Source organism: Staurois parvus, unplaced genomic scaffold (assembly GCF_062004578.1).
Source record: "Staurois parvus isolate SC_StPar_1 unplaced genomic scaffold, SC_StPar_1.0 ptg002811l, whole genome shotgun sequence".
In the NCBI taxonomy this organism is placed as follows: Eukaryota; Metazoa; Chordata; class Amphibia; order Anura; family Ranidae; genus Staurois; species Staurois parvus.
In genome coordinates this window covers 33976-49458 of record NW_028320607.1, presented here as the reverse complement: position 1 = coordinate 49458, position 15483 = coordinate 33976, and the positions used below count along the sequence as shown (strand labels likewise).

The window sequence follows — 15483 nt, the reverse complement described above, 5'->3', positions numbered from 1 at the left end:
TGGAAGCTGGCCCCGATCCCTAGGAGACGATCCCCCGGCGACTTGAGAGAAGGCAGTGGGGTTGCCGAGGTGACGGAGTGACGCTGCGTGACCGTGTGGTCAGCCGCAAAGGAGCATTGGGAAGGGGAGAAGCCGGCCGGCGCTCGGAGAGGAAGATGAGCATTGGGAAGGGGAGAAGCCGGCCGGCGCTCGGAGAGGAGAGGAAGATGCCGGTTTAATCCCAAACCCACCGGGCAGCAGAGGCAGTGGAGGCAGCGGTCGGATACCCACCAGCAGACGACAGGGAACTGTAGGGACCCTGTAGGAATCCCCCCGGGAAACATCCCAGGAGAGAGAGACGGACAACAGCGGCCTGGGGCCAGCTCACAGAAGAACTTGCATGAAGTAGGGTGAGTAAAGATGGCCTAAGTTGATAGTAAACTGTGAATCTATGGTGTCTTGGACTGTGTGATATGTTTTTAAAAATCCTGCAAAGGAGAGCAGGGGGATTCCCAGGGGGATTTTAAGACATTTGAAAGAAGATAAGGTTATTGGCCTGGGAAGAGAAGAGGAAAGGAAGGGTTAATTGATAAAGAACAGACCAATGCTGGCACCCTAATATATATCCTAAAGTCTCCCTCTAGGCCGATTAAAGAGAAATAGATACACAGAAAGGATGAAGAATAAGGGTGCTAAAGGAAGCGGACTTAAAGGCTCCCAGACGGGTACGATTAAGAAATATACGTCCCAGGGGAATGTGACTCCAGAAAGGTCTCAAGGTGCAAGTGAAAAAGGGGAAATGGAAATCAGCCTGGAAAACAGCCCTGGATTATCGTTGGGCCTGAATAGTAGTAGTAGCCGCCAACAAAGGTCAAAAAACAGAGAGGAAGGACCTGGAAAATGACTTACAAGTGCTGAATAAGAGAGAAATGGCAGAAATGTTTAAAAACCTGGAAAAAGTCTTAAAGCAAGAAATGACAAACCATACGACAGGATTTGGGGCATCTGTTATTGAGAGTGAAAGAAACGGAGGAAAAAGGTAAAAATCATACCCAAAACATCTCAGAGTTAGGAAAAAGGATTGCTACTATTGGGAACACTCAGAAAAATTGCTGTATAAGATGGAAGTTCAGGAAAATAGAGATAGGAAAAACAATCTTAAGATACGAGGAGTCCCAGAAATCTTTAAAGGAGAAGAATTGAGAGAAACAGTTTGTAAAATTTTTAACTACATTCTGGATAGACCTGAAAACAGAGTTAGTCAAGTTGGAGTTTATAGATCAGGAAAGTTTCATCAAGGAAAGGAGAAGGAAAAACCAAGAGATACAATTGCTCATCTGCACAAGTATTGGGAAATGGAGGAGATTTGGAGAAGGATCAAAGGAAAAACAATTATTAAGTATGGAGAAATGAACATTCAGATCTTTGCGGATTTATCACCTGAGACTTTGTGGAGAAGGAGATCTTTGAAACCCCTGCTTGAGCAGATGAGAGAACGGAATGTACACTATAGATGGAGTAAACCAGAGTGTTTAATCGGATGGAAGAATGGTGTTAAAGCATATCTGAGATTTCCAGAGGACCTGAGAGACTTTTGCGATAGACTGGAATTACATAGAACAATTATTAGTAGGTGGGAAGAAGAGGGAGAAATGGACGTTAGGGGAAAGGAGGTTTGGCAGACTGTTAGAACAGAAAAATGAGGAGATGTAGAGAGGTGTGGGTATTTTTTGTTTTTGTCCCCTCACCACTTTTTCCTCCCGATGACGTTTCCTCTAGATGATGACTCATTGGGGCTTTGTGGTTTTTTGTTTTTTTTTTTTCCTCTCTTCACACACCGTGGAAAATAAAGCTATTAGAAATAAACAGATAGATGGAGGGTAATTGGGGTGGTTGGAAGGAGGGAGTGCCGTTCATGAGTGGAGTTTAGCCCTAAGGTTCAATCAAGGGTGGGTATAGACCCACAAATGATTAATAGGCAAATTAGAGGCCTAAAAATAGGAGGGGAGGAGGGGGGCGGGGTATTGGGGAATAACAGGGGAGGGTGGGTAGGAGGGAATGGGGAAGGGGTTATAAAATTAACACTGCATAAGGAAGGGAAGTACAAGGGAATTGAGGGTGGAAAAGAGGAAATTGAGGGGAAAAAAAGATACAAGAAATATGTAAGAGTTACGGTTTATAACATATAATGTAAGTGGGCTGAAATCTCCTGGGAAAAGATTTAAGCTATTCAAGGAGTTGCAACATAGAGAAGCTTCTGTGGTCTTTCTCCAGGAGACATCTCGAGATTAAGTCAAACATTAAGTTGAATTCTAGAAACTACCCAACATGGTTTTATGCAGATTCCCCAATTAAGAGAGCAAAGGGAGTAGCAATAGGGCTTGCAAAAAACATAAGATTTGAGCTGGAGGAAAGAATAATAGATACAAAGGGGAGATTTCTGTTTTTGAGAGGTAGGTTACAAGAAATGGAATGTACATTTGCGAATATTTATTGTCCAAATAAAAGACCGGAGTTATATTTGAAAGGTGTTTTGAGAAAATTGATGGCCTTCAAAAAGGGGGGGTGCTTGATAGTGGCAAGGGACTTGAATTTTTGTATGGATCCAAAAATGGATAAGACCTCTCCGGTGCATTGAGAGGGAGGTAGGTCTCTGAGAATGTTAAAGAAGGTGATGCATGAGTGCCAACTGGTGGATATTTGGAGAATAATACATGGAAAAGAGAGAGACTATACCTTCTTCTCTAATGCACATGAGATGTACTCGAGATTGAACTATATATTGGAGGATCATCAACTTATCGAGATGGTGGCTAAAGTAGAGATAGAGGCAATGTCTCTCTCAGACCATGCCACTGTTACATTGAAATTAGGGTGGGGGAGGCGGCGGACAGGGGGTATTGGATGGAAGTTGAATGAGGCTCTTCTCCTGGATCAGGAGATTGATCAGAAGATTAGAGAAGAGACTGAAAGATTTTTTCAGGAGAATGAGACAGGGGAAGTGTCGGTGGCCACAGTATGGGAGTCCCACAAGGCCTACATAAGAGGTATACTGATTGCGTCCGGGGCAAAAAAGAAGAGGGAAAGAAGAGAGAAACTTGCTGGGCTGTTAAAAGAAATATTTGACCTGGAGCAGATACATAAAAATAGAACAAAAGAGATAAGACAGAAGATAACAAAAAAGAAAGAAGAACTAGAGATTCTGATGGAAGAGGAGAGGAGAAGAGTTTTTAATAAAGTGGCAAGTGAGAGGTACAGATAGGAAGAAACAGCAGTGAGCGCTAATCCTGAAAGCGGCTAGGCACTCTAAGCAACCAATAACACTTAAAAGCAATAACATAAAATAGTGCAGCGCTGAAAAAATCCCTCTGGATTGAAGATCCTTGAGTTTTACATACACACTGCGTTTATGTGTCTTACTTCTGGTGAGTGCGTTTTCCAGCCATTTCCACACGGATCACCTATTCTGAATCCACATCTGACACTGGATACGTTTATATGTCATAGACTTTTAGTGGACTACTTTTTTGTCATTTTGTCATTTTTTTCAGCGCTGCACTATTTTATGTTAGAGGTACAGATAGACCACGAAAATATTTAATGAGAGCCTTGAGGAAAAAGAAAAACAGGAATTATATAGAAAAAATAAGAAACCCCAAGGGAGAAACAGTTCATTTTACTAAAGAGATCGCCAAGGTGTTTAAGGAATATTATAGCAAGCTGTATAATATCACTTCCCAGGATTCAATAAATAAAAGTGGAAATGTGAGTAGAGAATGAAGGATATATTTAAAAAACGCTGGACTATCGAAGTTGAGTGAAGATCAACTGATTTCCCTTGATTTAGTAATTACGCAGGAGGAAATAATAATAGCATTAAAAAGTACTATGACGGGAAAAAGCCCAGGCCCAGATGGTTATACTGTGAGGTACTATAAAAAATATAGTGATTTGTTGATACCGAAATTGAAGAAATATATGAACGCTCTAGGTGGGGAGATGGAGATGAGGTGAGAATCTTTACAGGCCCATGTGGCGCTTATTCAAAAGGAAGGGAAGGATGCTTCTCAGTGCTCTAGCTATAGACCAATCTCACTTTTGAACATAGACACTAAGTTATATGCAAAGGTTTTAGCAAATAGGTTGAAAGATTTATTGCCAGACTGGATCCAGGGGGACCAGGTGGGTTTTGTACCAGGGAGGGAAGGTAGAGACAATGGGTTGAGAACTTTGTAGCTTATCCAAAAAGCCAGGAAGGGGAAAACTCCAGCGGTGGTGCTTTCAATCGATGCTGAAAAGGCATTCGATAGAGTAGATTGGAGTTTTATGATGGACACTCTGGAGACTCTAGGATTGGGAGTTAGAATGAGAGAGTGGATAGGAATATTGTATAGAGAGCCCTCCGCAGTTATTTTGGTTAACGGAGAGAGGTCGGAACCTATAGGGATATCAAATGGAACAAGACAGGAATGCCCACTGTCCCCATTGTTGTATGTATTATCATTGGAACCTTTACTGGCAACAATTCGAAAAATATGGACATAAAAGGAATACAGATAGGAGGAATTGAACATAAAGTGGCTGCTTTTGCGGACAATCTGTTGTTCTATGTGGGAAATCCTAGGATAACACTCCCAAATTTAATGAAGAGTTTAAAGGATTATGGGGTGTTATCAAATTTGAAAATTAACCCAGCAAAAAACAGAGATCTTAAATGTAAATCTTCCAAATAGTGAAAAAGAAGATACAAAAAGAATTCCCTTTTTATATGGAAAGAGAGAGATAAAATATCTAGGGGTTATACTCACTGCTTCACATACGAACTTATAAGTTAAATTACATCTCACTTTTAAATGAGATTAAGGAGGAATTGAAGAAATTAGGAGGAGGTGACCCGTCTTGGATAGGGCGCATAAATCTGATAAAAATGGTAATTGTACCTAAAATCCTATATAAATTCCAGATGATCCCAATTAGGCTTCTGGAGGTTTTTTTAAGGTAATTAAAAAGATGTTAGCAAGATACATATGGAAAAATAAAAAACCTAGAATATCTTATGATTTGCTGAGTAGAAATAAAGAGAAGGGAGGATTGGGAGTGCCAGATATCAAGAGGTATTATAGAGCAGCAGTTCTTGCAAGAATTTATGACTGGACACACAATCCAGAGGGGAAAAGGTGGGTTAAAATTGAAAATGAATTAAGCGGAGTTAACTTGAGTAAAATCATATGGGCACCAGCACAATATAGAGGATTAAAAGATACCACGAGTGTTTATACATTAAATGTTATAAGGGTTTGTGATAAATTGCACAAGCTTATGAAGTGGGATTTTAATTCACAATTAATGTCACTGAGGAACACGGAGTATTTCCCCCCAGGTAGGGAGGAGAGCACAGGAAAATGGTTTAAAAAAGAGGATATTCAACTGAGGGATATTATGGAAGGGCAGGAATTGAGAACACTTAAGGAATTGAAAAAGGGACAAAAGGGAACTTTTTATTAAGATAGATGAGTGGAGATATCACCAATTAAAACACTTTGTTGGGAGTCTTCTGAAACCTTTGAGAGTAAGAAAGGATTGGAATAAGTTTGAGAGGTTGTTGGAATCACATGGAGATGGGAAACGGGGCACGGCAAAAGTTTATAACATTCTCACTGAGTTAGACACACACAAAGCCAAAGTATATAACAAAATGGGAAAGGGACTTGGGAATAGAGATAGACGAAGATAAACAGAGGAAAATATATAGATTAACACACGAGAACGTAAGTATGAGAGAGGTGGAGGTAAATTATACGTTTTTAACAAGATGGCACATTTCACCGAACGTAGAATATAAGATGAGTGGGGAGAATACACCAGAGTGTTGGAGGGGGTGTGGAAAGATAGGTACGTTATACCACATATGGTGAGAGTACCCAAAGATTCAAGGTTTTTGGGAGACAATGGTTCGCTTAATTGGGATAATCTCTGGGATAAAGATAGGATTGGATCCAGAGTTGTGCTTGTTACATGGTACAGAGTTATCAGTGAACAAATACAAAGATTCGAGCATACGGTATTATCTAAATGCGGCAAAGGGTCTGATACCTATGTTTTGGCATAGCTCAGAGGTGCCGAAAGAAGAGGATTGGGCGGAAAGAGTGAATCAGATATGTAGAATGGAGAAACTGTATTATATGCAAGAAGACAAGATGGATGTATATTATAGGAGATGGGGAAAATGGGAAGATTTTGAGCCCAAGGTGAAATACATGAAGCAGTAGAGTGGGATATGTGAAAGTAACCCTTATTTAGGAAAATATGTAATGGAGAGATGCAGAGTGGGTGGATTTATTTTTTATTTATTTATTTTTCTTTGGGGGGGAGGGGTAGGTTTCAGGGTGGGCAGGGATGGGTGGAGGGGGGTAATGGGAATAATGATAGCAGGGGATATAATGGATGGTTTTCTATGTTATATTGAGAGTAATGATGGAACATGTATTTTATATGTAAAACTGAATAAAAAATTTAAATTAAATAAAAAAAACACAGGCAGGCTGGAAGACATGAATGGGGAAGGGGGCTGACAAAGGAACCCTAGTATAGCTTGTAGCCTTTGGAAGCTACCTTCTGTACCCAGGCAGTATACAGTATGTCCAAGTGTCTGCAAAAGTCTAAAGCTGGCCTGTGGGTTTGACAGGAGAAAAACATAAAAAAAAACAAAAACGCTATATAGCACCAATGAGCAAATCTTCTGCAGTGCTTACTGTATTCTAACAGCTTGCCCTGCAGGCTGTCAAAATACTCAACCATCAACTGATTGTTTGAAGCCACTGTTTAGGCAAAAATTTTCCAATGGGCTCTTTCAACAAGTCAATTGAATGACTTTTGCCAAATGAAGCAGGGCCAGCAAGTTCACCCACTGGGCGAAATCCGCAGTGTATGGCCAGCTTTTTACTTTTGTAAGTAGAGGAACATCTATCATGCCAATGAAAAATTGTATGTGGGTTAGTGAAATACTTTTCTAGGCCTTGGAAGGAGCGAACTTCCCTGTCCGAGACCTAGGCTTCTTCTAGTTGGGCATTTGAGTATTCTTACTCAGGTAACATCCTTGATGAGCATCCAAAGCAGCGCCAAGAGACACTGTCCCTTGAAGGGCATGCAAACCATTCACTTTTCTGCATTTCTCTGCTGGTCAACATTACAGTCAAGGAGTCTTCTGCAAGTCTAACAGGAGGGCTCATACAGGAAATACAGGTGACATGAACCAATCTATCCATGTTGGCATGAGCGCTAAAAAGCTGCATAAATACGTGATCAGAGTGGAGGAAACCGATCCCTTCCATTAATCCAATCCATTTCCCTGTTTGTCAGCCTAGGATCACAGCCAGGGCAGTTTGCAATGCAAACACTACAAGAGAAAACAAGATTTTGGAAAGAATTTCCAAACAATTATCTATGGGATCCATACAGGAATAGTCATGCTTTTATTAATGTGATATTGACAGGAACAAGAGAAGATGGAGACTGGGAGGCTTTGAGGAGTCTTATTAAGGATGTGTATCGGAAAGCAGTCTTAGGACTTCTAAAAGGGACTTTTAGACAGGTAGCAGCACTAATAAAAGTTACAGGCTGTTCATCCATTTTTACGGTGGTGTGCCCTGCATCAATAAGAGCTGGAACAGTCTCTCAAAGAATTTCTGAGACTCCTCATCAATGTTTCTACAGGAGGCAGCTCAGTGGCTGCTAAGGCCTTAAGAAATATACAAAGTTTCTGCAGAATGAGGCATGAATGTAAGCTTATAACCTCTCTGATCAAGGTTGCAATTTGGCCCAAGAAGTCCTGCATAAATTTCCCTTAGACAAAACGGAGGAGGGGTTGAACCCTCTCAAGGGCCTGATATTGACAGTCATAGTTAGCGGACCATGAACTGGAGGGTCCTAGTACATCAGGGACTGTTCTCCATGTGTTTGGAAACTGACATGTTGCACTGCAAGGTTAAGGACAACGTAGCCCAGGGGTTCAAGGCCAAGATTTTGATGCTCACAACACAGCTGCTGGCAGAAGAGGTCCACAGCTGAGCAGTTTACTGTAAGCAGGCAGGAAAGACCAACCAAGGTGATTAGGAGCAGTGCTGAAAGGTGCTACCGCATACTGCAAGGTGGGAACAAGAACATTGAGTGTACACCACACCTAGTGGAGCAGTGATCAGTCCCTCAGTTGGGACCCCTTCTTTGGTAAGCCAACGGAAAAATAAGGATAAACAATGGCGTCCAACAGGCAAGCATCCACTCCAGCAGGTTCTGGGTAAGGCATGCAAAGTTACTGTCAATATACCAATCTGGGTAACTGCATATAGACATCAGCTCAGGCAGTATGTTGAAGAATATTGATGAAAAAAAAAAGAAAAAAAAAAAAAAAAAAGGAGCTAGCAAAAAGGTTAGTGTTATCTGGGTAGAGAAAAAGGTGTCCCATGCTCCTTGTGTACTAGCAAAAAACTGAGGTATACTGAAAGTGTGAAAGGTTATATCAGGCTGGCCACTATTTGCCAGTGTCCAAATCCTACAGAAACCAAGCACTATAAATGTACTAAAACCACAAAAAAAAAAAATTAAATGGGATAAAGCAAAAACCGCATGTCAGCAAGGGTGAAAGGAGTACATTTTATCAACCACACTTACCTGCACAGCAACACAACCACTGAATCAGCTTTTGCAGGGATAAATCCAAGAAGAAACACATTTCTGCAACCACAGTTGTAGCATTCCAATACCGTTTCTCCCAGAGGTCCATCCTTGTGCAAAGTAACTTCTTTACACTTTGCTCTGACCAGATGGTTTACAATGTGGCTAAAAGGAAGGGAAAAAATTAGTCAAACACAAACTATAGAAGCTAGATGAGAACACCACAGAAACTGGTTCACAGATATTGAAGGAGTTAATGGCTAGCAAAAGGGCATATTTCTCATTTGATGGCATACAAAAGAAATCTCTATTAGTTTTAGATCTAAACCACATCTGTCAAACACAAGGCCTATAGAATGAATCCGGCCCACCAGGCTATTTCATGTTGCCATCGCACCTCTCCTGCAGCTACGGCACCCCCCTTAGTCTCTGTCCCCACCTTTTCCAGCAGTCAGGAGCAGGAGGGAGGACAGAACTGCTCCGCCAGATCCTGCACTTTTCTGTGCAGCTGAGCAGAGGCTCATCTGACCCCCCCCCCCCAGAGTCCCAGCTTACAGGCCTTCCCCATTCTTCCCACTGGGGTCCAGGTACAGTTCCTCCACAGGGACTAATCCAGAAAACTGCTACTGCTATGGAGCACCAAGGCTCAGCAGATAAAACACAAATGCAGCAGAATTCTGTGCATTTGAGCAGAAAGGCTTTCCCAGCAGAGACACAGGTCCATCACCTATGGACACCAGCAAAAAAAAAAACCAAACAAACAAATGTTGGAAATGTGAATTATTATCCACTTGCCCTCCAGAGGATTTGCCCCCGTTCCTGACCTGGCCATTTTTTGCGTTACAGCGCTGCATTACTTTAACTGACAATTAAGCAGTCATGCAATGCTGCACCCAAATTAAATTTATGTCCTTTTTTCCCCCCACAAATAGGAGCTTTCTTCGGTGGTATTTGATTGCCTGTGCGGTTTTTATTTTTTGCACTATTAACAAAAAAAAAAACAAAAACAAAAAAAAAACAAAAAACAATATTTGACTTTTTGCTATTAAACATGTCCAGTAAAAAATTTTTAAAGATGCAGTTTCATCATAAATTTAGGCCAAAACGTATTCTGCTACATGTCTCTGCTAAAAAAAAAAAAAATCCCATACACAAACCTGCAAAATTCAGACCTCAAAATTCCACATACCTTCCAGAGGTGTTTCCACGTCCATTGCAGAACCACTTTTTACTTGTGTTACAGTAGACCACGCAAGCAGGGTCATGAATACCACAGTAGCTGTAAATAGAAATCCAGTATTAAGTTTGCCAATGACATTTCTGGTAGCAAAAATATTTACATATATTGTATCTAAATTGTATTTGAATATATCAATGTACAAAACCCAAGTACCATTTCTAAATCATGTTAAATGACAAAATAAAGAGCGCAATAGGCACAGAAAAATGCTCCAAGTAGCTAAACTACTTACATAGTTGGCAAGGTTGACTAAAGAGACCAGTTTATCCAGGTGTGTGTGTGTGCGCATGTGTTATGTCACTACCATTTCCTACATCCCTGTCTATTGTGTTCGCTAATACAAATCTAAAAGTTTTCTGAAAGTATTTACACCCCCCACTGACACCTACAGTGTTCCACATCCTTATGACTAACAGTAAAGAACCCCTTACACAGTTCAAAATTAAACTGCTTCTCTCCCAATTTCATTTAGTTGTCATGTGTCTTCTAAACAGACCTAAGATTAAATCGTTTACTCCCTATGCTAGAATCACCATATAGATATGTGTACACTGCAATTATATCTCCTCTTAAGTGCCTCTTCTCCAGAAAGAATAAGTTTAATGTATGTAGTTGTTCCTCGTAACTGAGGTCTTCCAGCCCCCTTATTAGCGGTGTTGCTCTTCTCTGGACTGAAGGACCAGAACTAGACAGCATACTCAAGAGGTGGCAGGGTTTTGAAAAGTGGGAGAATTATAGCTTTATGCTTGAGTAAATACCCTTCTTAATGCATTCCAATGCTTTGTTAGCCCTGCATGCTGTATATTAACCATATATACATTTGTGTATATGAAAGAATACATTCTGCTGGGGAGGATGCTAGTTAAATTAACATGTTGCTTCCCTTTGCATTGGCAAAGCACAAATTCACTTTAATGCAGACCAGTACGTCGCCCATTCACTTCAACATAACATAAAATTCCTTCATGACACTGCACCAGCTTGACAAGTCATGTGCTTTTTCATACTAAGAGATAAAAAGGTACATATATCTTAAAGCGGTATTAGGCTCCGTTCACATCAAATCCGAATTTGAAATTGTGTGACTTACAGTGAAGTCGCACGATTTCAAAGTCGGGTGAGATGCTGATTTCCTTGTGATTTGCAAGACATCTGACACAGATATCTATGCAAATCACAAGTACTACTTTAGAAATCGGTGCGGCTCTGACCAAGTCGGAACTGCTCCGATAAGACCGCTCTGATAGCGGACAATAGGGTGCGACTTGGCATGTGATTTGCAAGTTGCAGGGCATGCAAATCGCATGCCAAGTCGCATCCAGTATGAACCAACCCTTAAACCCCAAAAAGGTAATATATTGCAGCTTACCAATGGTGGTTGCTTTAGTTTTTTTTTCATAGGCTTTTTTCACTCATTACTTGTTGGTCTGGCTAGTAACACACCTCCTGTATTAGGGTGCCTACACTCTGGATGAAGGAGCAACAGAGACACCTCTTGACAGCAGCGTAGTCAATCAAGGGGGGGGGGGGGGGTTTCTAGTGTTGAATGCATGAACAAATTGCAGCCAAACTCCAACACTTTATAAGCAGATACAGCAAAAGTTTTGTTCCTTTAAACTTTAAAAGAGCTGATCGTAAGACTGATTGTAAGAACCCCCATCAGTGTTAAATGGTTTGTCTCCACCCTGTGACTGATACATCTGCAGGACAGCATGTTCTGTTAAAAAAAAAAAAAAAGACTTACTGGCAAGATCACCAGGTGAAAATAAATGAAAAAGCCTAAAAAAGAAAACTAATGCAGCCACCACATCCAAGTATTGGTTTGACTTTGGGGTTTAATATTGCATTTTTAAAGTGAACCCCCAGTTTGTTTTAAGCACTTTCAGCAGCTGAATCAATCATTCCTGAGTAACCAGCTTCTTCATATTTTAATTCTTGCCTATGTTCCTGTTTAACCTGATGCCATGGTCCCAGGTTTCCCGTTTCATGGCAATGCCTTCCTCCTGCAGTGTATATGGAGCCACAATTGCATGTAGGGACAAGAGCTGCGTTCCCCTACACTGTGTGCATCAATAGAAAAACACAAACCCGTAGCTCCTTGGAACGCAAGGCACTCCTCTCATCCTTCCTGTCCCTTCACCAAGCAAACACACTAACTGGAGACGGCACTGTTCACCTAAAGTGGAGCCGCTCCCACTTCCGTTGCGATCACATAGGCGATCGAAAGCAGAAGTTGTCCACCTACCCTCCCTCCCTGTAGTCTTCTGGGACACATGACAGGTCCCAGAAGACTACGGGACCATTCAAGAAGCCGCAAGCTGTCACAGATGGGTGCCCAACACTGAAGATGCCGGCGCCTGGAACACATCGGGATCGAAGGACAGGTGAGTGGCTGTTTTTTTTTTTTAAAAGCCAGCAGCTACAGTTTTTGTAGCTGCTGACTTATTTTTTCACAGTGCGATTGTAACTCCGCTTTAAATATTAAAGGATCTCTTTTTTTGTTTTAAAATAACGTCATACTTACCTACATTGTGCAATGGTTTGCACAAAGCAACCCCGATCCTCCTCTTCTTGGGTCCCCCTACTGGTGGGTACTGGCTACCCCCCGCGCAAGCCCTTTGCTGTGGGGGCGCTTGTGCATGCTCGCTCCCGAGCCCTACTCTGTGTCCATTACTACCTTGTCACTGGGTCTGATGGACGAGGAGTGGGAGCTAATGGCTCCTACTGCTGGGTCTCAGCAAGCAGAGGCTCGGCTCTCATGCACATCAATGGATTGAGATTGGACTCAGGTATGTATTTAGGGGAGCTGCAGGGAAAGCTGCACTAAAGTTTTTTTTTTACCTTACATAGAATGCAGTAAGGTTTAATAAAAACAAAAAAACAAAAAAAAAAACCAACACTTTAAAACAGAACTAAACTATTCTGCCATTTTAGCCCTTGTGTGATCTGCAACTACCATGGTGCTACACGTGATCAGTTATGACACCAGCCAGTCTGCTTGAAAGCATAAGCAAATAAGACAGCTTTTCCCACATGCTGGGAATGTAATGGTTTTCTTAAACCATCCTTGGGTTTAGTTCCACTTTAAAGCTCTCCTGTGAGAGAAGTTGAGGGAAGCAGCACTAAAAACAGAAGCCAGAAACATTAAGGACTCCTTCACACCATGGTACAGAGATGTCAGTTTTTCTGCACGCATTCTGCAAGGGTACAAAAAAAAAAAAAAAAAAAAAAATCAATTGTTCTCTATGTGCCCTGTTCACACCGCAACACTAGAATAAAACATGCAGATTGTCTCTGCACAGGAATCTAGGTGTATAAAACTAATTGAAATGCACTTGAAAACAGATGTAAACTGATGTCCCTGCAAGTGAAATCTGCGTGTCAGTTTCCATCAGTTTTTCTGCACATATGGTGTGAATGAGGCCTGAATGTTGTAAACTGCAAGTGTTGGGGTAAGAATTTTAAAAAACAGCTTACTGGGGAATGTTTATTTTATTGTGCTCAATGTGTTAAACTAAAAAAGTATATTACTACTTTAAGTTTATAGAGTACAAAGTACAGGTTAATGGTATACATAACCTGGTAAAAAAAACTCACCACAAAGAACCTAATAACTTGTGCATATAAAAGACCCACCTGCAAGCATGTAAAGGGAGATCTTTCGTATAATATGTATCTTCTTCATCTTCTTCAAAATTTAGCTCACCCAGCAACTGGCTTGTTTTTCCCACCCCATCATCTACTGTGCCATTCTGTAATATCCCATCAGGACCATTAACCTACAATAAAATCAAAAACTTCAATTAGGTTGTTTACATTTATTAATTTTAATAATAACTTTTGTAAAGAGTTTGGTACAGATTTTTGTTCAAGGTCAGGTAAATACAGAAAACAAAATAGCGCATTTGGAACATATGCAAAGGTTCACATCCTTTATTAGCACAGCTGGCTTGTAGTGTCTTAGGTGTACCAACAATTTTAAAAAGGGAAATATTCTTCTATAAAGCAGGAGACCTCATGAATGGTCACAGAACAAGACCACTCACAAGGTCTTAAATGAGAAAAATAATTGCAAATCAACCGCAACCTATCCCTGTTCAAGAAATGAGCAGCTACAGCTCAAACACTTTCACTTCCAAAACTGTATTCCAAAAATGAGATTTTTACACCAAAATGAAAACATCCTTCATTAAAACGCTTTTAAGACAAACCTGTAGTGCAGGCGCAAAAAAAATAAAAATAAATAAATATTTGCATTTCACAGGCAGCTGTACCTAGAATTGTTCCAATGAGTTTTTGATCTAAAGTGGTAGTTTCCGATGTAGTATGAAGCCACAGCAAAAGTTTCTAAAGCGGACAATAAGCTAAGACTCCAGGAGCCACTTCAGAATTAGGGTTGGCAAAAATGCAGAACTGACAATTCCAACTCCAGTTTAAAAAGTAATTCATGAACAGGTTTTGCATGAAACTGCACATTTACTTTTAAAGTTGAGCGCCAGGAATTCAGCTACTTTGATTTATGGCCTCCAGGAAGATAGCTAGACCTTGTGGCCTCAGACCCTTCAAGTGCAGAGTACATGTAACTGCTATGCCCACTTCTCCTCCTGCCGAATCACAGAAGTCTTTGTATTATGTGAAATCATTCACAAAATACAAAGACTTCAGTGAACGGGCTACAGAGGGGAGGGGCGGGCATAGCTGCAGTTGTGTGTTTCTCTCAGAGTCCCGAGTGTATCCTACTTGAACACCGTAAACATGTCAGATATAAAAAAAATAGAGATAAATCCACAAGGCACCTAGTATCCCTGCACTTGTATCAAAGTGGCTGAACTTACGGAGTTTATCTTTAAATATAATAGTTTCAGTTTAATTCTAAAAAGGTTTAGAATGTATTCTTTACATAGTTTGAAAGTTTATCTCTAAAGCATGCACACATCCCTCCCATACTTAAAAAGCCCTCCCTGGACCCCACCAACCTGAACAACTTAAGACCCATCTCTCTGCTCCCATTTACCTCTTAACTCCTAGAACACAGTCTACAATCACCTGAACTCCCACCTCACCAACAACAACCTTCTTGACCCTTTACAGTCTGGCTTTCGCTCACTACACTCCACTGAAACTGCCCTACTAAAACTTGCTAATGATCTACTAACAGCTAAAACCAATGGCCACTACTCCATACTCTACTTGACCTCTCTGCAGCTTTTGATACGGTTGACCATCCCCTCCTCCTCAAAAAACGCCACTCTCTTGGCCTCCAAGACTCCGCTCTCTCCTGGTTCTCCTCCTACCTATCGCAGCTCTCCTTCAGCATTCCCTATAATGCTGCCTCCTCCTCTTCACTCCCTCTCACTGTAGGGGTCCGACAAGGTTCTGTCCTTGGACCCCTTCTCTTCTCCATCTACACCTCCTCCCTTGGTCACTTGATAAACTCCCATGGCTTTAAGTACCATCTCTATGCTGATGACACAAAAAATCTATCTTTCTACCCCTCACCCCTTCAGTCTCTTCTACTATTCTACTAAGTGACATATCCGCATGGATGTCACTCCACTTCCTCAAAATCAATCTTTCCAAAACAGAGCTCTTAG

The 15483-nt window shown here is 41.1% G+C and overlaps 1 protein-coding gene across 1 annotated transcript in view; it reads right to left on the bottom strand.

Moving 5' to 3' along the window:
• The window catches only part of UPF1 (UPF1 RNA helicase and ATPase), an 85657-nt gene that overhangs the window by 51522 nt on the left and 18652 nt on the right, over nt 1-15483 (bottom strand). The window contains exons 2-4 of the mRNA XM_089666740.1: nt 13526-13668; nt 9839-9928; nt 8647-8814 (exon numbers count right to left, since the gene is read on the bottom strand). Of these exons, the coding sequence (XP_089522866.1) occupies nt 8647-8814; nt 9839-9928; nt 13526-13668 (401 nt within the window). The remainder of the gene's footprint in view (nt 1-8646; nt 8815-9838; nt 9929-13525; nt 13669-15483) is intronic.